The sequence below is a fragment of the Vombatus ursinus genome, unplaced genomic scaffold, assembly GCF_900497805.2.
Source record: "Vombatus ursinus unplaced genomic scaffold, bare-nosed wombat genome assembly UNPS02014941.1, whole genome shotgun sequence".
NCBI lineage: Eukaryota > Metazoa > Chordata > Mammalia > Diprotodontia > Vombatidae > Vombatus > Vombatus ursinus.
In genome coordinates, this window is record NW_020954719.1 from 1232850 (window position 1) to 1252827 (window position 19978).

The following is a 19978-nucleotide window of genomic DNA, read 5'->3' on the forward strand; positions in this document are numbered from 1 at the left end:
TTTAGGTAGGACATTAGTAATTTTCAGCAAATTTTGCTCTTTAAAATTACTCACAGATTCAAACTTGGTCTGGTTCAACTGTTCTTTAAGCTGTCTATTATCAGTCATAGTGCTGTCTGCTAAAGAAACCTCTTTCTTATCATCCTGTGTTGAAGGGACAGAGTTGAACATATTGGCTATTTGGGAATTATAAAACATATCACCTTCAACAAGAGAACAGACACTGGCAATTTGCAACAAGTCATCATTCACTGGACTACCATCCACCAACTGCATGGAGATTTGCTCTTCCTTATTTTGTTCTATACCTACCCCTGAGATGTTTGCATTGTTGGGAGAACAGATGTCCTTTTCTAAATGAGAGAGCTGTGGCTCTGACTTGCCTAGTTTTTCTTTTATTGTTTCAGATGAAAAAGTCGAGTTTATGTTTGAATGTACTATTCCATCAGCTAGTTTTACGTCTTGCAATTTGGAATCAAACTTATTAGTCAGCACAAAATTATTTTTTGCAATACAAATTTCTGTTCTTTTAATAGTATTAATATTTGATGCAGCAACTGCTTTTTCTTTAACTTGGTCTTGTAAACTACATACACTGCCTTCTTGAATAACTGGGAACACTGATTGTAATGAAGATTTAGTTGGCTTCAGTGGTTGGTCACCTGATGGTTTTACCTCTGAAAGGATTAAAGGTGAAACAACAGCAATTTGAAGTTCAATCCCCTTTGTTAAATTTGAATTTCCAGATTCATGTTTGTGCCCAATAGGAACATTCACAGTTGGCAAAATGGTTTCATTCATGTTTCTTACAGCTGTAGGAGATGACATTCCATCTAATACTTTGTTTTTTCCTAATATGTCGCACTTTTGAATGTTAGTGGATTCTGATGGTGCTTTTTTCCATAATGCAAGACATGCTGTTAACTCTTCCATGGAATAATTATTATCCTTTGCACAAGATTTCCCATTAAGCAAAACTGAAGTCCTATCTTTCAGTTTAATAGAATTATCTAAACCATTTTCATTTGAGACAGCAGTCATTGGAATTCCTGTGTTTTTGAATTGTGATTGAGCACTAGTGACTTCCATTTTTTGTTTTGCTTCAGAATGGATAGACTTATTACAGTCCTGAATGTTTTCACTTCCACTTTTTGCTGATGTTTCCTGATTCATTATTTTGGGGGTAAAATCTAAAGTTGTGTTGTTGCTTTTAAGGAGATGAGAAAGAAGTTTGTAATTGTCCTCTTTATTTTTCAAAACATTTTGTCTTTGTTGGGCAACAGAAGTTTTAATCGTATCACCAGATTGTTGAGGTCTGTCAAATCTATCACCTTTATTAAAATCTAAGGGGGTCTGATTTGATAGTGTGTGTGCAGGATTAATGGCTGATAAGATTTTCTGACACATCGGGGAGGGTTCCTGAAAAAGAGCTTTTCTTTGCTGTGTCTCCAATTTTCCAGAATAGGAAGAATTTGGAAAGACTGAATTGCCTTGGTGAATCTGTCTGCTGCAATCTGCTTCTTTAATGCAAGTGTTCAGTGTGTTGTTAGTTTTATTTGTGCCTTCCGTGGACTGCATTACTGTCAGTGGTTGATGTTCTGAATTAACTGACAGTAACTGTGGAAAAGATTGATCCTTAGAGGGAAGTTGCAGCGACATAGCAGGATTCTGTGGCAAGGAAGAATTATGTGTTTTATCTTGACTTTCAGAAAGAAAGGATTTTTTTATTTTAATTTCTTGCGCTAACTTCACAAATTCATTTTTCATTGCCAGTAATTTTTTTATATCCTTAAATAACCCTTCTTTAGTTATCTTGGAATCACTTTCTTTTGATACATCAATTTCTGAATTAGTTGAATGACTACCTTCTCTATAAGAACTACTACCTTTTACAAAGGAACTACTACCTTCCCTGAGAGAACCACTACTTTTCCCAAGAAAACCACTACCTTCTCCAAGAGAATGATTGTTTATCTGGTTGCTTGGTCCTGGGATTCTGCTCAGTAATTCAGAAGATGCATCACCAAGACTTGTTCTCATTTGTTTATTTTTATAGTGAGGTATTCCACCAACTGCAAAAGAATTGCCTGGTTCATTAAAGGGATAGTTTGTTTCAACATTCAGTTTCTGATGACCATTTTCATTAGTGTTCTGCCACTGTTGTTGACAATCTCTTCCAAAACTTCTTTTTGTTTCAGAAAGATGTACTTGTTGAGTATGTAAAACTTCATTAGATGGATTATGAGCTAAATACTGACTATTTTTTTGAACCGGTGGGATTAATCTACAGTAGTAGTTAGGAAGATTTCTATTACTGGTCTCAGTAACTGTACTAATAGCTGCATACTGACGTGACTGTACCATTGGATATGGTGGTGGAGGTGCTGCAACAGCTATACCAGGGTTTAAAAGTTGATTACTTGTAACCTGTAATGGTGTAGCTGAAGTAACAGGTTGTTTTTGAATGGTTGTATTAGATAAATTGGTTACTATACCTCTTTGTGAATCAAGATACTGACTTGGTTGATGAAAAGGCACAGTCAGTCCACTGGATGTACAGGGTGGTACCCACCCGATTTGCTGTTCTGCTGAATACAAATTAGATGCTTGATTTCCTGGATACAATGGAGGAACTTTTGAAGAATTAGATGAAAGCATCTGTAGCTGCATAGTATAGGTATTTGATGAGACATACTGGTCCTGAGATTTAAGCGCATTATGTACACTACCTCCAACACTAGTTTGAGATGTCCCACCAGACAATCCTCTGCTAAAAAAGACAGAATCACTCACTGAAGAACTTAACCAAGAGTTTCTTGGAGCACCAAGTGATCTGTGTGAACTCTGATCTGGTTGATTTGGTACTACTTTCAACTGTGAAAAAGGAATTCTTTCAGTGGAGGTTTCTGGGATGATAACTACCCTACTAGATATATCTGGGTGAGAGGCTTGCTGAGGATTTTTAGGACTTTCAATATTTTGATACTGTAATGATTGTAAAGTTGCATTTTTATTGTTAGGGCAAACAAATGCCTCCTGATTATTTCTAGAATAGTTACAAGAACTCTGCGATGTTAAGGTATGTGGACTTAAGGCTTTTCTCAGAAAACCTGACTGACTTTCTAAAAAGGATGGAAGAGCAGCATTATCTTCTGGTTTGGCATTCCAGTCCATTGTTCTTTTGAAGATGTACCAGTATGGTCCACATCAGTTGTTTTTTAAATACCAGTAATCTGAAAGACAAGTAAAAATTATTCTTTTTCCAGTAATTGTTTCTTAAAGAGCTTCTATGACAAGAAACTAAAATTTCCAGGAAAAAACTGGTTGCTATATAAAGATTCAAATTTTGTTGACTCCATTACCACCATTTTCCCTATCATAGGATCCTGAAACTAGTTATTTTGTGAAACAATAACACAGGGGAAATAGTAAATAAGGCCAACATTAAAAAAAAAACAAAAACCCAACAACAAAAAAAAAACCTTTCAGTCCTGATAAAGGACAGGTAAAGAACAAACATAAGGTAAATATCACTTTAAATAAGTTTCACAGAAGATCAAAATTACTGCTTTTTAAAAAGGTCCTGACACAAAAGTTATTTCAATGTTTCTTCACAGTATGGACATGACCATAGGGAAAAGTGTCATGTCTACTATGGAAGAAATGAAATTTACTACATTTGTTTGTGTCTGAATAAGGTGCAAGGAAGAATAATTTCTGTAGCAGCAGCCACAAAGGCATAAGTTGCAAACAGGTTCTTCCTCAATCCTGAGTACAAGCAAATCTTTTTTTTTTTCTTTTCTGGTGAGGCAATCGGGGCTAAATGACTTTCCCAGGGTCACACAGTTAGTAAATGTCAAGTGTCTAAGGCCAAATTTGAACTCACGGCCTTCTAACTCTAAGGCCAGAGCTCTATCCACTGCACCACCTAGCTGCCCCCACAAGCAAATCTAGGTTTTTACACTAGATTGTGAGAAATAACTAGACAAGCAAAGTATATAATCATATATGTGAGTCAGTAAGAGAACAATATCTAATTACAAAACATTCTGAAAACAAATAAGCTAAAAATAACATGTGCTTACAACAGGTTGAACAAATGTTTTCCACTGTTTGGCTTAGAGAAAGTTTATTCAGATCAGACAATATCCTATGAGCCCAGCCTATCTAACTAAATCAGGGGTTCTTAACCCAAGAGTCATGAATTTAGTTTTTAAAAATATTTTATATTGTATTTTAAAATACTTTTTAAAATATAGAATAGATATTTTTAATTATTTAGATATAATATTTTTTTAAATATAGAATAGCTTCCTTTGTAACTCTATGTATTGTTTTATACATTTAAAAACATTGTTCTGAGGAAAAGTCCATGACAAAAAAAAAAAGAAAGAAAAAAAGAAAAACCTCCAAGTTAAATGCACTGGCAAGTTACAATCAGTTAGCTGAAAAGACCAGATCTTTTAATACATACCAGGAAAAATTCATAAAGGAATCATTATCTAAATTTAAAAGGTAACACCATAAAGGTCAGGGCATAAGACCTTTCAGATCAAAGAATTCTTAAACAATAGAAGTTATCATAAAGGATAAAAATCAAAAGCCCTCTGCACAAATATTAAGGCTGCTAAAAGAAAAGGGAATGTGATAAAAAGGAGGGAATCTTTGCATCAAGTATCACAACCAAAGCCTAATACCCACAACAAATAGGGAATAATAAACAAAATAAGACTAACAACCAATCCAAATTAAATTTATGCTAAAATAACTTAGGTTTTACCTCATATCCAAATTAACAAAGGATAAAAGACAAAATAGTGTTACAATGTCTTTGGTAATAGACATCTGAATAAACTTGGTGGAACTGTGAATTAGTTAAACTAATATGGAAAATAATTTGGGATTATTAGAGATAAGAATATTAATCTATTCATAATCTTTGATCCAGAGAGCCTACCACTAGACGTATTTTACTAAGAAGGTCAAAGAAAGAAAGGCCTCATATACATCAAAATATGTATGGTAGCCAAAAATTTTTTTAAAAAGAAAACAAATGTCCATAATATTATGCCAAAAGAACTAATAAATGAGGAATTCAGAGTATCATAAGACTTGAAATAAACAATCAAAGAAAGTACACAGGAGTACAATGATTTCAACAAAAAGATTAAAAGAAAGATGGCTCCAATAAACCCATAAAAGGTCACACCATAAAAAAATCAGAAGAGAACAGGTTAGATTCTTTTTTACAACTGTGCCTATTAGGAGAATTCATAAACAGAAGATAAAAGGAGATGATAATTAGAAGAGGGGGAAAATATTTGCATCAAACATCATTAACCTGATATACAATATCTATGGGCAACTGGCACATTTCTAACACTAAAATCCATTCTTGAATAAGTTAAGTGGCTAAAGGACAGGTGATTCTCAAAAGAAATGAAAAATGCTAATGATTGTAAATGAAAACTATTACTTCAAATTACTATTAATCAGAGAAATTTACCACATATTTACTACCAAACTACCAAGGATGAAAGATGTAATCACCTATGTTGGAAGGGCCATGGTAGATACATTTTTTGTACAGATGTGAATTGCTCTAATGGTTCAGGAAAGCAATTTGGAGTCACGTGTGAAAAACTACTCTTTGATCCACACATCCCAGTCTAGGATATATTCCTTCAAGGAGCAATCACTAGCAAAGTAGGTGCCCATTTATTAATATATGAATATCCAGCCACAAGGAAAAAAAATGACTATTAAGAATTCAGAGAATCTGGGAAAATGTGTATGAACTGATGATCTGGAAACAAACAGAACTATAGCAAATGAAAATGCTGAAAGGAAGTTGTATACTAAGTAATTATAATGATGAATCTTGGCCCCAGAGAAGAGATGAAATAACACCTTCCCCTTTGGTTGTGAAATATTGCTTCCATTGTAAAATTCAATCATTATATAGGTTCCTTTTTACTCACTGTTCCTCTACACTATAGGGGAGAGCTCACACCCTAATCCTAATTTACATGTTAGACTAATTTCATGTTGTTAGTTTTCTCTGACATTTTTTTTCCCTTTTTAAAATCTTTATTACAAGGGAAAGTGAAAATTTGGAGAAGATTCATCAAAAAAACATTTTAATAATTATTCAAATATGTGAATAACAAAATAATTTAAAGTCAATTGCACAAAACAAGAAGTGTGACTTAAGTGTATGTCTATGAATGGGTTGTCATATTTAAATGTTGATGGAGGAGGTATCATTTCCTTTGCCCTCCTGATCTTCGACTTCTCATCATATGGTGTTAGGGGAAGAGTCTGGAGAGGTATAGCATTCCTATAAATTGAGCACTCTACCCAACAGATTGATAATTCAGCAAGAGGTTTACTGACAGGGTAAGGTAGCAAGAGGAGGTAGGGGACTTAAGGCTGCAGTTCTGAGCATTTGGCAACCTCAAGGAAATTTTGTGGTGTGTGGTTTGTCCTTCATTCCTGAAGACGACCATGACATCAGGAAGACAATGACATGACTTGTGACTGAACTAGATGTTAGGGAGGGCTGTGCCTCACTTCTCCTCCACAGCCATCTGGGTCCAGTGGCCAGATATAGATCAGGATAACTGGAGATGGCCCAAGTGGATGACCTTCGCCTTTTTAAGCTAAGGTCTTTCCCAGTTCCTTACTCTGACTGAAGCAATGCCCATTCAGTGATTAGGGCTATTTAAGAAGGGAGTCAAGGGGTGGCCCCTTTTAAAAAAAAAATCAAGCAAGGAGGGGAAGACCCTCAGGGCTGCTGGCTGAAAGATAAACAATTACTATTTACATTCACTCTAAGCCAGAAAGACCCAAAAAACAATCCATTAAGTGGTGCTTACAAGGACCTATTACTGTCCAATCAAAGAGCCAGAATGAATTGGGTTTAAGGCATGATCTTTAAGGAATCTAGCCAGTAATCCCCAAGATAACTAAGTAGGTTATTTATTATTTATATAGGAAAATTTACCTTTCCTAGGGCAGAACAATGGAAAGGGAGGGAAGAGGAGGGGAAGGGAGGAGAGTGGAGGAGAGGAAAGGACAAGCTGAGTTGCCCAACTGGAACTGGCCAGCTGGGTCCCCATTAGGGCACCAACGTCTTACAGGTTGTGGTTTGTCCTTTGTTCCTGAAGAGGACCATGACATGAGGAAGATGATGACATGACTTAAGTAGCATGATAAATAGCATCTAAAACCATCAGCAAGCATTAATTGAAATGTGAATAAGCTAGAAGCTTTCCCAATAATATCAGGAGTGAAACAAGGATGCCCATTATCACCACTATTTTCAATATTGTACTAGAAATGTCAGTTTTAGCAATAAGGAGAAAAAGAAATCATAGGAATTAGAATAGATGATGAGGAAACAAAACTATCACTCTTTGCAGATACGATGGCATACCTAGAGAATCCTACAGAATGAACTAAAAAACTACTTGAAATAATTAACAACATTAGCAAAGGTGCAGGATATGAAATAAACCCACACAAATCATCATGATGTATTTTTACATATGACCAACAAAGCCCAGTAGCAAGAGGTAGAAAGAGAAATTCCATTTAAAATAACTACAGACAATATAAAATATTTAGGAAACTAGAAGCTATTGACTCCATGAGAGAAGAAATAGTAAAACATGTCAATAGATTGAAAAAAAAAAGGGCAAGGTTATCACATGGGGAAAAAAAACAGACCTGGAAAACAGATCAAGGAGAAACTAATTTTAAAAAATCAAAGTCCCTGAAAGCCATGACCCAAAAAAAAAAAGAAGAAAAAAGAACCTAAACATTCTACTTCAAAACATCCTAAAAGAAAACTCCTCAGATCTCTTTGAAGCAGAAGACAAAATAAAAACAGAAAGAATCTACCAGTCACCTGCCGAAATACCAAAATTAAAACCCCAGGAACATTATGTATGCAGCCAGGAAGAAAGAATTCAAATATCAAGAAGCAATAGTCAGAATAACACGTGATTTAGCAGCTAGATAAAGGAGCAGAGAGCTTGTTATTACAGGATATTAAAGGATATGGGCTTATAACCAAGAATAACTTACCCTGCAAAAATGAGTATAATGCTACAGCAGGAAAAATGGACCTTTAATGAAATAGAGGCCTTCCAAGCATTCCTACTGAAAAGACCAGAGCTATATCGTGAAGCTTTGAAGTTCAAATAGTGAACTTAAGAGAAACACTAACATAAAGGGGTCATAAAGGGAAACTAATTAAACAATACCCAGGAGTGGTTCTGTTATATCTGGATGATCTTAAAAGAATGGAAAGAGAGGCAAAGAATACTATATTGGAGAGGGAAGGGAAAGGAATGGTTGGGAAAACTGTCTTACATAATTAGAACGCACGAATGAGTAAACAAACACGGAGGAGAGGATCAGGATTGAGGGAACCACTGACACCTGAATCTCGATCCCATCATAACTGTTCAAAGGAGGGAAGAAACACCCACACACACTCCCCCACAACCCACACACACCTGAGCACAGAAATACAACTGGAGGGAAAGAGAAGGAAGAAGGGAGACTTAGAAGAAGGGTAGATTAAGGGAAAGATAAGTCCTAAGTAAAACAAACTAGGTATGTATAAAAGTGTTTATAGCTCTTTTTGAGGTGTCAAAGAATAAGAATCTGAAGGGTTGTGCTTATGAACTGGAGAAAGGCTAAACATATATATAAATATGACAGAATTATTATTGTACTGTGAGAAAGGATAAAAGGGATGGTTTCAGAGAAACCTGGGAAGACTTGTATGAACTCACACAATGAGAAATGAATAGCAGTACGAGAAAACTTTATACAGGACATCATGGTAAAGAAAAACAATTATGACCAGCATCATGACTAACCATGATTCCAGAGGATTCAAAATGAAACATAGTATATACCTCCTGATGGGGAGGTGAAGGGCTCAAGAATGCAGAATAAGACATATTTTTTTTTGGACATGGTAAATGTGGAAATTTGTTCTGATCAACTATACATAATGTAATTAGGTTTTGATTATTTTCTCAAGGGAGGAAGAGAAGGTAGATTTTGGCTGACTGAAAAAATGTATATAATTTATAAAGAAATGTTTTTATCTCTTTAGTGACCCTAAGTACAAAACTCCCTTCTAAGAAAGAGAACCAGATGAATTCAACAAATTCAATACAAGCACTTTTCCATGTGCACTATAGATATAAATGAAGAAATGATAGTTCTGGTACAACTCTGCGGCACTGCTCTTTAAGAAATCATTCACTGCTCCCCATAGCTTCAACTGTATTTTGGCCAGATGGCTCTACTGCTCTGGGAAAACTATCTCAGTGGAAAATTAGGGACTAGATGAGGGCAAATGTGACGTTTTCTTGTTGTAGTTAACAGAAATGTTGTAGCCATAGGAACTGCTGAGACAAGAACTTTTGTTCAAGGAAAGAAAGAACTCCTTGCTTTCTAACTGCATACTCCACACTCTATAGCTTGGTAGAATACTCTCCTATTGGACAACCTTTCCTGATTTCACAGTCACTAGCAATAAACTTTGAACAACTTACCTGCCAAAGCACGTGGTCTTAGCTTACATCGGCAATTCTGGATGTTCCACTGAGATTACTGACGACTAGTGACTCCATACCCATAGAAGAGATTCTCTATGTTGGATTCCAGCTGCAATACAAGATGGTAAGGAGACATCCTTTAAAGTTCACTACATGTATGGCCAGCAGAAGCCAACAATCCTGGGTTGCATCCTAAAACCTTTATAGGAACACATCTGTACATGTATATGCTTAAAGATTAGTTTCAGAACACTTAGGACTCCTTAGGAATCTTAGTCCACATCACAGGAAGAGGAGGGCTTGAAACCAAGCCAATCACAGAAATTCTAACCAAAGAGGCCAAAATCTTAATGACAAGCACTGATTTAGTAGAACCTTGCACACTGAAGGGCCCAAGTGAAATATGATAGTATAACTATCCCTGCCCCCACAAAGAAAGTGGCATATTTTATGTACACTCTATAATGCAAAACTTTGCAAATTTTTTGCTAAGAGTAATTTTAATTTTCTCACCCAGGGTTGGAATAGGTGATCCCAGATTAATTTATCCTAAATTTGGACAAAATTATCTCCAAGGCACCTTGAAACCTGAAGAAAATAAGACTAGCTTTTTCTTTTTTTTAAAGAAGCTGCAAAACAATATATCCCATCAAAATTGAAGGGCCTCAAAGAGCCACAGAAAAAAATCTTGTTGACATTAAGAGTCTGAAGGAAGAATCTTGAATCTGAAAGCTTAGGAATCCTCAGTTATGCCTTAGTCTTAATGCAGTAGGAACAGCAAAGTCCTGTTTCCCCCCAGAGCAGTGAGGTCCTATCCTTTCCCTATATGCTGATTAGACAACCCTTTCCCTTGTTTTCTTAGCCCTTTCCCCCATATGCTGAGCAGACAACTACTTCCCCCATATGCTGAATAGGCGACCTCACCACCCTATCACCAGCGCCCCTGTGGTCAAGTGACTTTCCCAAGCCCAAGCAAGTGCAAGGAGATTCCTCACTGCCTGATAGTAACTTATGTGATGTCAAAGCCCCCATTAACATCTCATGAATACGATAATGAAGGGACTCTGATGAGAGTGACAATATAGCTATTTCATGATAGCCACCCAGAAGACCCAATAAAGCGCAGGCACAAGTCTTTTTTGCTTGCATAGCAAAGATTATGCCATAGCAACTTTCCATAAGTCACTCCCCCTTCAGCTCCAATATAAGCAAGTCCCCATTTCCCTTCCACCCAACCAGTATCCTGAGTTGCTTGGTTCAGTTTGCTTTTATGATAATAAAGCCCTGTTGTTTGGAAGGACTCTAGCCTTCGTATTCTTACCAACTCCCGAACCAGCTCTCTCACTGCATTAACAGCCCCAGAGGAAAACGTTCTGTTTTTGCCTTTCACCGTAAGAGTATTCTATTCCCTGCCCTGACCTAGATAGTCTGGAACCTCTTACCTCCTCCTCCTTTTAATATTAACTATTGTTGCTCTCCATTACTAGTATTCTCCCAGTGCTTCCCCTCAAAGACTCATTTCAAACTTGGATCAGTGGCACTGAAACCCAGAGGCCACTCCTTTAAGCATTACTCTAAAATGTTCCTAAAACTTTCTTTACTGGCTTCTTCACTCCAAGCCCAAGTGAAACTCTAGGGGTGCCCATATATCCTCTTCAGAAAAAGAGCTGAAAAATTCAAGCCTAGAACTTTGCCAAACGCACTGAAGAGTTCATTAAATTTCAGAAGGAACTTGAAGCCGCTTTTGTACGTTATAGTTCCTTTGCCAGATCATTCTCCCCAGTGCTTAGCTAAGAAAACACAGTCAAGATGGCCAGAGCCCTTGATATTCAAAACACCCAAAGACTAGCTAAACTAAACTAGGGAATAACTCCTTAGGCTTGAGGTTCAAGAATAACAGATGGGTCTAGAACTGACTCCCATCCAGCAAATCTCCCAGAGACCTCTGGAAAATTGTCACAACTTTAGGAAAATGGAAGAATTAATGCCCCAAAGGACTTCAGATTAAGGCTACATGAAGGGTGGCAGTAGCCCAGCTTTCCTATGTGTATTTCAAAGAAAAACTGGTAGGGCACTTTAAAGCCTACAGCAGTGTTAAGGGAAACTGAGGAAATCCTCCCCAGTCCCTCGCATGACTACCTTCTGACCTGACATAAGGGATGTAATTTAAAGTTAGTATGTGTGACCGGGAGCACCAAGGGAATAGAACATCAAAGAATAAACAAACTATGTTACCCAGGCGGAACAACTCTTATCTGAAGAAATATGTGTGTGTCCAAGGATCTGGCCCATCCTTGGACACATACATAAAAAACAGGCATCTGGAGCTTTGGCCAACCTTCCCCTTTGTTCTAAGGTTGTTTTCCCATGGTTTACATAGATATAAAAGGGGCCGCTTGGGAAAGGCACCTTTGGAGGTCTTTTCAGAGATGGGAACGCCCACTCTGTTGGTTTTTCCCAATCAGGCCCCTGGTTTGGTGTTGTATCTATTCTTTCTTTGTTTATTTCTATCCTTTCTTTGTTCTATGTTGATTCACTAGGTCATAGGCATATGTACATTATTTTAATTCCTACTTCTCCATAGCCTTAAGCATTATCAAATAAACCCAATTACTTGTTTGTACCAAGTATTCCTCATTGTATCTTAAACCTAAAGTCAAAGTCTGTAATCCCCTTTTGATTACAAGCAGTCAGTCAAAAAAAACATTTATACTATGACTGCTATGTGCCAGGGATACAAAAAATTCTTGCCTTTAAAGAACTCATATTTTAATAGAGGCAACAATATGGAAACAACTATATAAATACACACACATACACATACATACACACACAACATAAAGGAGAGATAATCTCAGAGGGAAGGCACTAACTATAGTAAGGATGGGGAAAGGTCTACTGCAGAAGAAGGAATTTGAACTGAGTTTCAAAATAATCAAAGGAATCCAGAAGGCAGAGGTGAAGAGGAAGAACGCTGCAGGCACAGGGGATAGCCATTGAAAAGACCCAGAGTCTGGAAATAGAAATGTCTTATTCAAAGAATAGCAAGGGTAGTGGCACTGGCTGAAAAATAACAAATACCTTACAAAGCCCCTTATTCCTCAAGTCCCAGACACATTTCTAAATTGAGATGTACAATATTAGGGATAAAAGACTTCCATTACAGCTCCATCCTCCATTTTACAGGTAGAGACTGCTGTTTTACATTGGTGCTACCAACTATACCTAATAGGTCTTAGAATTTGATGATGACCCTAAATCAAACCAATGGGTGAATACTATGGATTTCTCTGATCAAATCATTCCTCATCCTACATCCAAACTATGAGGCATTTCTTTGGATGTCATGTCAAACTAAAAAGCCTTCTTCCTTGGTCCGCCTTTCCCTGCTTAATGTGTTAAGTCAAATTTTCCTGTGCTGGCTTAGCTACACCACTTATTGTGTCTTAAATAGGGTTTCTGTTGTGGTCCTGCTTTCAAAGGTTGATTCTTTGATAAGTAGGACCACAACAGTTGACTACTGACCCATTTGCTGTGCTTTTGGGGTCAACAGTCCAGTCAATAAACATTTATTAAGCATCTACTATATACCCGGCATTGTGCTAAGTGCAATACAAAAAAGAAGGAAGGCAGCCTGCACTCAAGAAACTTAAAATCTCCTAGTGGGGAGGGAGGTAACACCAGAGGGTACCTGGCAGCCGGGCATAATGTTCATGGAGTTGAAACCAGTAGAGAAGTTGATGGGAAATGGAGAGATGGCTCAAAAATTCTAAGCCCTCTATAATAGCAATTTTTTGCTCTACTCTCCAGCCCTCCAATAAGAAGGGAGAAGTAACTGAAGGGGCTGATGAAGTCTTGAGTATTGTGGGCTGCAAAATTTCCAATTAGCAATAACAAGCAACTGAGGTATGAACAATAATCAATTTATTTAGGGAGACTTACAGTCCCTAAGCAACTGAGATCCAAGACAATTCTTCACAGTCATGTATGCCTACTGCTTGAGAGTGGCCAGTATTTATACAGATCGAGAACACACTAAAAAGAGAATAAGCCAGTACAATTTTATGACTGGTTAACACCAGAATCAGGGAAAAAACTATGATTGGTTGAGGGGCATGCACATTAATCATAATCCCTTTGTCAGCAGGCATTCTACCTGACACCTTGGCAGAGGTTTTCACATGAAAGTAAATATCTGGTGTTTTTGGTCAGCAGTATCCTAGAAATGGATACTCACCACCATAATGGTGGGTGAGTAGAAATATTACAAGATTGCAGTGATAATGATGCATAGGTGCTGATGTAGCAATAACAAGCGCCAGGGTTAAATGTAATATCTCTATAACAGTCACATGCATGATAGATATTTCTAATACATATCAATATCACAAATAAAGTTATTTGGTCCCAACATGTTTAATCTAACAATATAGCTATCAATTTCAACCTAACATCACTGATCTCCATAAAAATCATCATAAACTGGGCAAATACTGATCAAACTGAGTAGGGTTATCAAAATTATTGTTACAGTATCAAAGTTGAAGTAATCTCCAAGATGATGAGATTGCTGTTATGTGTCCCTTTCCCCTTCAACATTCCAGAATTGGGACTCTAAGGATTGAACCAGTCCAGATTAGGCTGACCACAATCGATCTCCTCCCCCAAATGCCCAATATCCCCTTAGAACAGTGATGGTAAACTCAAATAGAAACAAAGGTCATTAGATAATAAATAAGGATCACTATGGGTCACATAATGACTTAGATCTGTTTACATTTTTTATTAGTTCATCAACATATTAAAATCAGATAGGAACTAGATATAACTAATATATAAAAAGAAACATTATTATTAAGAATTTAAAATTTTTTTTCAATGCATATGCATTTATATAAGAAACATAAAAAGCATACTTTTTAAAAAATATTAAACAGATGCAAAATCATTACAAAACATATCACTACAAAAAAGATTCAAAATTAATTCAACATTATTTGCTAATAACTTGGAATTTTCAGCCAGAAACTATTTTATCAATATTGGGTATAAGCTTTTGTGACAAGTGTAAGAAATAACTCATTTAGACTCAGGAAGGATGAAGTTAAAAGCCCAGTTTATTATGCAGCTGTAAAACCAAGTGTCCTAACAAACACCAAAGCAAGAATTCACTATTTATTTCTAATCCTGGCCACAGAGTACCTCCTGTTTCCTCATTGGCTGAGTGCTCCTGAGTGCACAACTTTCAGGCATGCCTGTTACACAACTACTCCTTGACATGTCTCTCCTCCTACATACATCACATGTTCAGAAAATGACATCTTAACTCTGCCCAGAGGTAGAGAAGTTAGTATTTATGAACCTATTAAGCATGCATACTCTAAATAAAGCTTAACCTTACTGACTTCTACCAGCAAAATAAGATAAGACTGGCTATATCCAGTTTTAGTTAGTTACTTTTCTAGTGCTTGTTTCAATTTTATGGAAACGCTTTTGTTATATTTCTCAATAAGTTTTCGACATGAATAATAAATGCTCATTTAACGATCTTGCCCTATGTGAAGTCTTAATTGTCTACAGGCATGAAAATAACACTGCTAAGATTCATACAGAAAATAAGCACCCATTTCAACAAAATGTCTTAGCAAGTAAAAATAAAAATCTGGAACATTAGCTTCAGTACGCTTTTAGCACTGTTAAATTAAATTTCATTAAGTTTTTGTGAATGTTACTTTTCACTTTCTCAACATCAAAAGAAAATGCAGTGCTGAGTAGAAAAAAGGTTTCACACATTTTGAATGAAATTACCTTTCATACTCAAATATTAATTCCTGAATAGCTGAGGCATACTTGTGTAGGAAAATGTCAGATCACAATTTTTTGTTAGTTGCCTTTTCCAAACACCAAGTTTTCTTAAATGCTTTAATACAGTATTATATAAATGTTACAATCTAATTTCAACCCCGATGTTTTAAATTCAATTCATTTAAACATCTCATAATATCTACAATAAAAGCCAAATCCTGGAACCATTTCTTAATTTCCTATTATTAAGCTGTTCTGGTAACTCCTTCTATTTGTAAAAAAAAAATTGTGATTTCATGGTAAAGTTGCCAAAATCACTTCAAAACCATGACAGGAAAGCCAATGAACCTCTGTGTAATAAAGTAAACTTTCCTACTCATTTTCAATTTCCAAGAGTATAAAGTAAATTGTCATTAATTCAATCCTCAACAATGCAAAAAATTAACTGTTTCCGTAAACTCCAGCACATGTTCCATTTTCACTACTTTTCAACACATAACTTCCTGGTATATAATGTAGTTAACACAACAAAATTTACTATCAATAGCAACTTCATTCTGCCTAGCCAATAATTTAACTACAAATTCATTTGTCTTTCCTGTGCTTGCTGTTGCACCATAGTCACACACAGTCATTTTGATAATGGAATATTCCATTATCATACAATATAGTTATTATTATATATGTATATAACACACATTATTATATATGTATTGTAGTTATTATTATTATTATTATAAAAATGTATTACTCTACAGTATAGTTGTACCTTCCACATTGAGGGGATTAGGGGGGCGCTGTGCCCCTGCGATCTTAGAAAAAAAAAGTCAGCATAAAACTTTTTGGCCCTTATTATGGTATTAAAAGACAAAATATATTGCTATTATACAATACTACACCAATATGTATGCATTTCTGAGTTTTTCCATGTTGTCTGCTGACCTTTGCATGAAGTCTGCAGCTTCCACAAAACTCCCCCCAAAATTCCCATTTAATTTCTCATGCCAATCCATGATATATCGAAACAGCAATGGGGAAAGTCTTGATGTGAAAGGGATAACTAACTGTACTTTCTTCTCCAAATCCACGTAATTCCTTAAAAACATCTTCACTATTAATAAAAAGAATTATAAAGCAATTCTTCACTCACATGTGCAAATAAATACAAACTACTTAAGCTGTACTGCAGTAATGTACTTTCATTGACTTCAACTGAAAATGTCTAACAATTTTCCACCTTTGACTTAAGTTGCCCTTAACACCAGCTGCAATTTCATTAATTTTTCCCAGCAACAGTGTTCACGATAATGAAATATTCTGAAGTTTTAACTTTTGGGCGGCAAAGAATTCCAACATATATATTTGTACAAAAATTGTAATACCTTTCACTAACACATTTTTGATGTTTACCTACAAGTTCTGAAATAACGTAACTAGTTTCCACCCTCTTCCTGTATTTTTGCAAATATGTTTTGTTGTTTTTGAAGTGGATTTCAATTTTCTTAATTTGTATTCTCTCATTTTACCTAAGTTTTGATTGTACTGAGAATGGTACACTTTCTAGTGGGGTTTTAAAATTATATTTCTTAGAGACAAAAAATAAAAAGCTGTGTTCTCGTATGGATCTTTTCTTACTGCTCTTAGAATGTGACATGATTTATAGCCTTCCTACAAAATTAAAATAAATAAGTTTAAAAACCAGTCATTTTAATTCTGTATTTCTAATTACAAATGTATGATTTTCTTATCTTACTTAAGTTGCAGTAGGGAGATAATATGAGTGTTTAGCTGTCCTGGATGAATCCACGTCTACAGGCAAAGATGAAAGCCTTATCCTCAAGTATTTACAGAAAAAATTTGTGATAACTGATATAACTGGTGAATGTGTGGTGAGAAATACAAAGGCCCAAGGTTTACAAGTTAAGCAATTTATTACTCACAGACATGGAAGCATACTATTCTCCAGCCCTTCAGTCCACTGCTAGACTAGATCCTCCTTCCCCTTCATCAGTCACAAAGGGACTGTGATCAGTAGTTTACTAAACTGATTATGATCAAGAGAGTCTTACATACTTCAAATACCTAGATTAGAAGTTGTTTGCTAAAATAATGCTGGCTTAAATCAGCTACTGGGTACAAAGGAACTGAATAAACATGGAGTGACTTCTCTCAGATCTCAAAGAAGGATTTTCAGAAATGAGAAGGGCGTGTGCAAAGCTTGATTTTGAATACTGGCAAGATTCTGCAAAATATGAAAAAAGGTGAGGGGCAGTGTGACGTAGTTAATATGGATAGAGATGCCCCCTTGAAGCTAGGAGGTCTTAACCTTTCACTGCTCCAGGCAAACTCTCAAACTCTAAATTGCAGAAAACTTAAACTGACAGTGAGTTCCTAAACAACCGTACCTATCCCAATTAAAGGAGTGGTTAAGTGAAAGTAGAAAAAGCTAGAAAAAAAGCCTCTTACATTCTCTCTCTAAATTAAAATAGAATGCGAACTCCTTGAAAGTAGGATTGATAATTAATATTTTATTTCTAATACTTAGCTTCTACATATAGTAAGGGTTTAATAAAGGCTTTTTTATTCATTCATTCTCAATTTGTCACTGTCCAGCCTATCAGTAGCCAAGTCTTGTCAATTCTGCCTCCAAACTATCTCTTGCATGTGTTCCCTTCACTGTCTTCATGCGGCCACCGACCTGCTTCAGTCCCTTACCACCTCCTATCTGGACTATTATAACAAATTCCTAATTTGGTCTCCTTGCCTCAAGTCTCTCCCTACCCACCCCCACCCCCAATTTGTCTTCCATGCAATCAAGTCATTTTCCTAAAACAGTTCTAAACCCCTGCTCCAATTCTTGTGGTTCTCCACCACCTCAAAAATCTGATAAATTTTTATAAATTTGATAGACATCTGTGTTCGCCATTCACAGTCATTTCCAATTTCTCTCAAAACTTTTCTTTTTAGCCTTATGTGGAAGTATATTAAAATCCTTCCCCCCCATTCTCTTTTGCCCAATTTATTTCTAGGATAACTAAGGTCTCTGAAAACGTAAAAAGACTTAAAAGGAGAAATACTTTGAAAAGATCACTGCCTTTTCCATCTCCAGAGGAGATTGGGGTAATGATAACTAATCAATACACTCTTCTCCATTTACTGAAAGGATTGGGATATTGATCAAAGGGTGGAGTCTCTTTGATTATTTCATGTCACCAGTGACCATCTGGGGAAGAGTCCTTTAGGGTAGTTGTCAAAAAGGAATCATTAGTTTTAAAAGAATGAGTCTCAAAGGATGCTCTGAAAAGGTTAAATAACTACTGTCCTATTTAAACATTAACCTTAAACTGTATTAACTAAGTTTTATCATATTGTGAAATTTTTCTTGTTTAAGATTCCTATGTTATTTCAAAATATCTTCAGTTTAGAGAGATATCCAAGAACATAAGGGGACTGTCAGTTTGAACACTTCCTCCCCCCACTCCCCACCCCCATTGAATGCTTGGATTTAGAATAATGATAATTTTTTAAACTGTTTCTGGCAGACTTGTATTTATAATAAAGATTACAGTATTAATATTTTGGGGACATTATATATTCATCCCCTCTGAACATGCCAGCTTCTTACCATTCTTCATAAAAATTGTCTCCATTATCTGTGTTGTCTCCTATATTGGAAACAAACTCTCCTAGAATCAAGTATCTTTATGTAACACACATCATGGAGATTGTTTCAACTTTGCTACTCAAAATGGTTTTTTTTTGGGGGGGGGGGAGGTTGCTAGGCAATGGGCTTAAGTGACTTGCCCAGGGTCATATAGCTACTACATGTTGTTTCTGAGGCCACATTTGAACTCGGGTCCTCCTGACTCCTGGGCTGGTGCTCACTGCCCCACCTAGCAGCCCCCTCAAAATCTCTTCAACATCCTTAGCTACCTCTCTTAACTGCAGGTGAGGGTGGGAATAGGGATGGTATGGCCAGACTTGCATTTTGGAAAGATAAATAGGACAGTTCAATAAACAATAGACTGAAACGGGCAGGAAGACCAACTAATTAAATTACTGCAATAGTCTAGGTGTGAGGTGATGAAGGCCTGCCTGCACCAGGGTAGTGGAAGTATCAGATGAGAGAAAGGGGTATATACAAGAGATGTTACGAAGGTAGAAATGACAGGACTTGACAACTGATTGGACATGTGGGGTGACAGAAAGTGAACTGATGATGGCACCTAGGGTGCAGCCCTGGGTGATTGGGAGGACGGGGAAGTTAGGAAGAGGAAGAGTGGGAGGGATAATAAGTTCAGTTTTGGACACACTGAGTTTCAGATGTCTATAGGACATCCAGCTGTTTAACAGGCAGTAGGAGATGTGAAACTAGGAGCCAAAAGAGAGGTTAGGGCTGGATCACAGAGTCATCTACATAGAGATGATAAGTGAATTTATGGGAACTGATGATGAGATAATATACTGTATAGACGGAAAACAGAAGGATAGTCTTGGGAGAATTCAGTTAGAGAGTCTGACCTGGATAAGAACTAAAAAAGCAATCACCCAGGTATGAGAACAAGAACAGTGTCACAAAAAACTAGAGA

At 36.4% G+C, this 19978-nt stretch overlaps 1 protein-coding gene across 1 annotated transcript in view; it reads right to left on the minus strand.

Moving 5' to 3' along the window:
- Positions 1–3146: 3146 nt before the first annotated feature.
- The window catches only part of LOC114029697, a 45686-nt gene continuing 28854 nt past the window's right edge, over positions 3147–19978 (minus strand). Inside the window, exons 8-9 of the mRNA XM_027844311.1 lie at positions 9582–9693; positions 3147–3233 (exon numbers count right to left, since the gene is read on the minus strand). Coding sequence (XP_027700112.1) covers positions 9637–9693 — 57 coding nt within the window. The 3' untranslated portion in view covers positions 3147–3233; positions 9582–9636. The remainder of the gene's footprint in view (positions 3234–9581; positions 9694–19978) is intronic.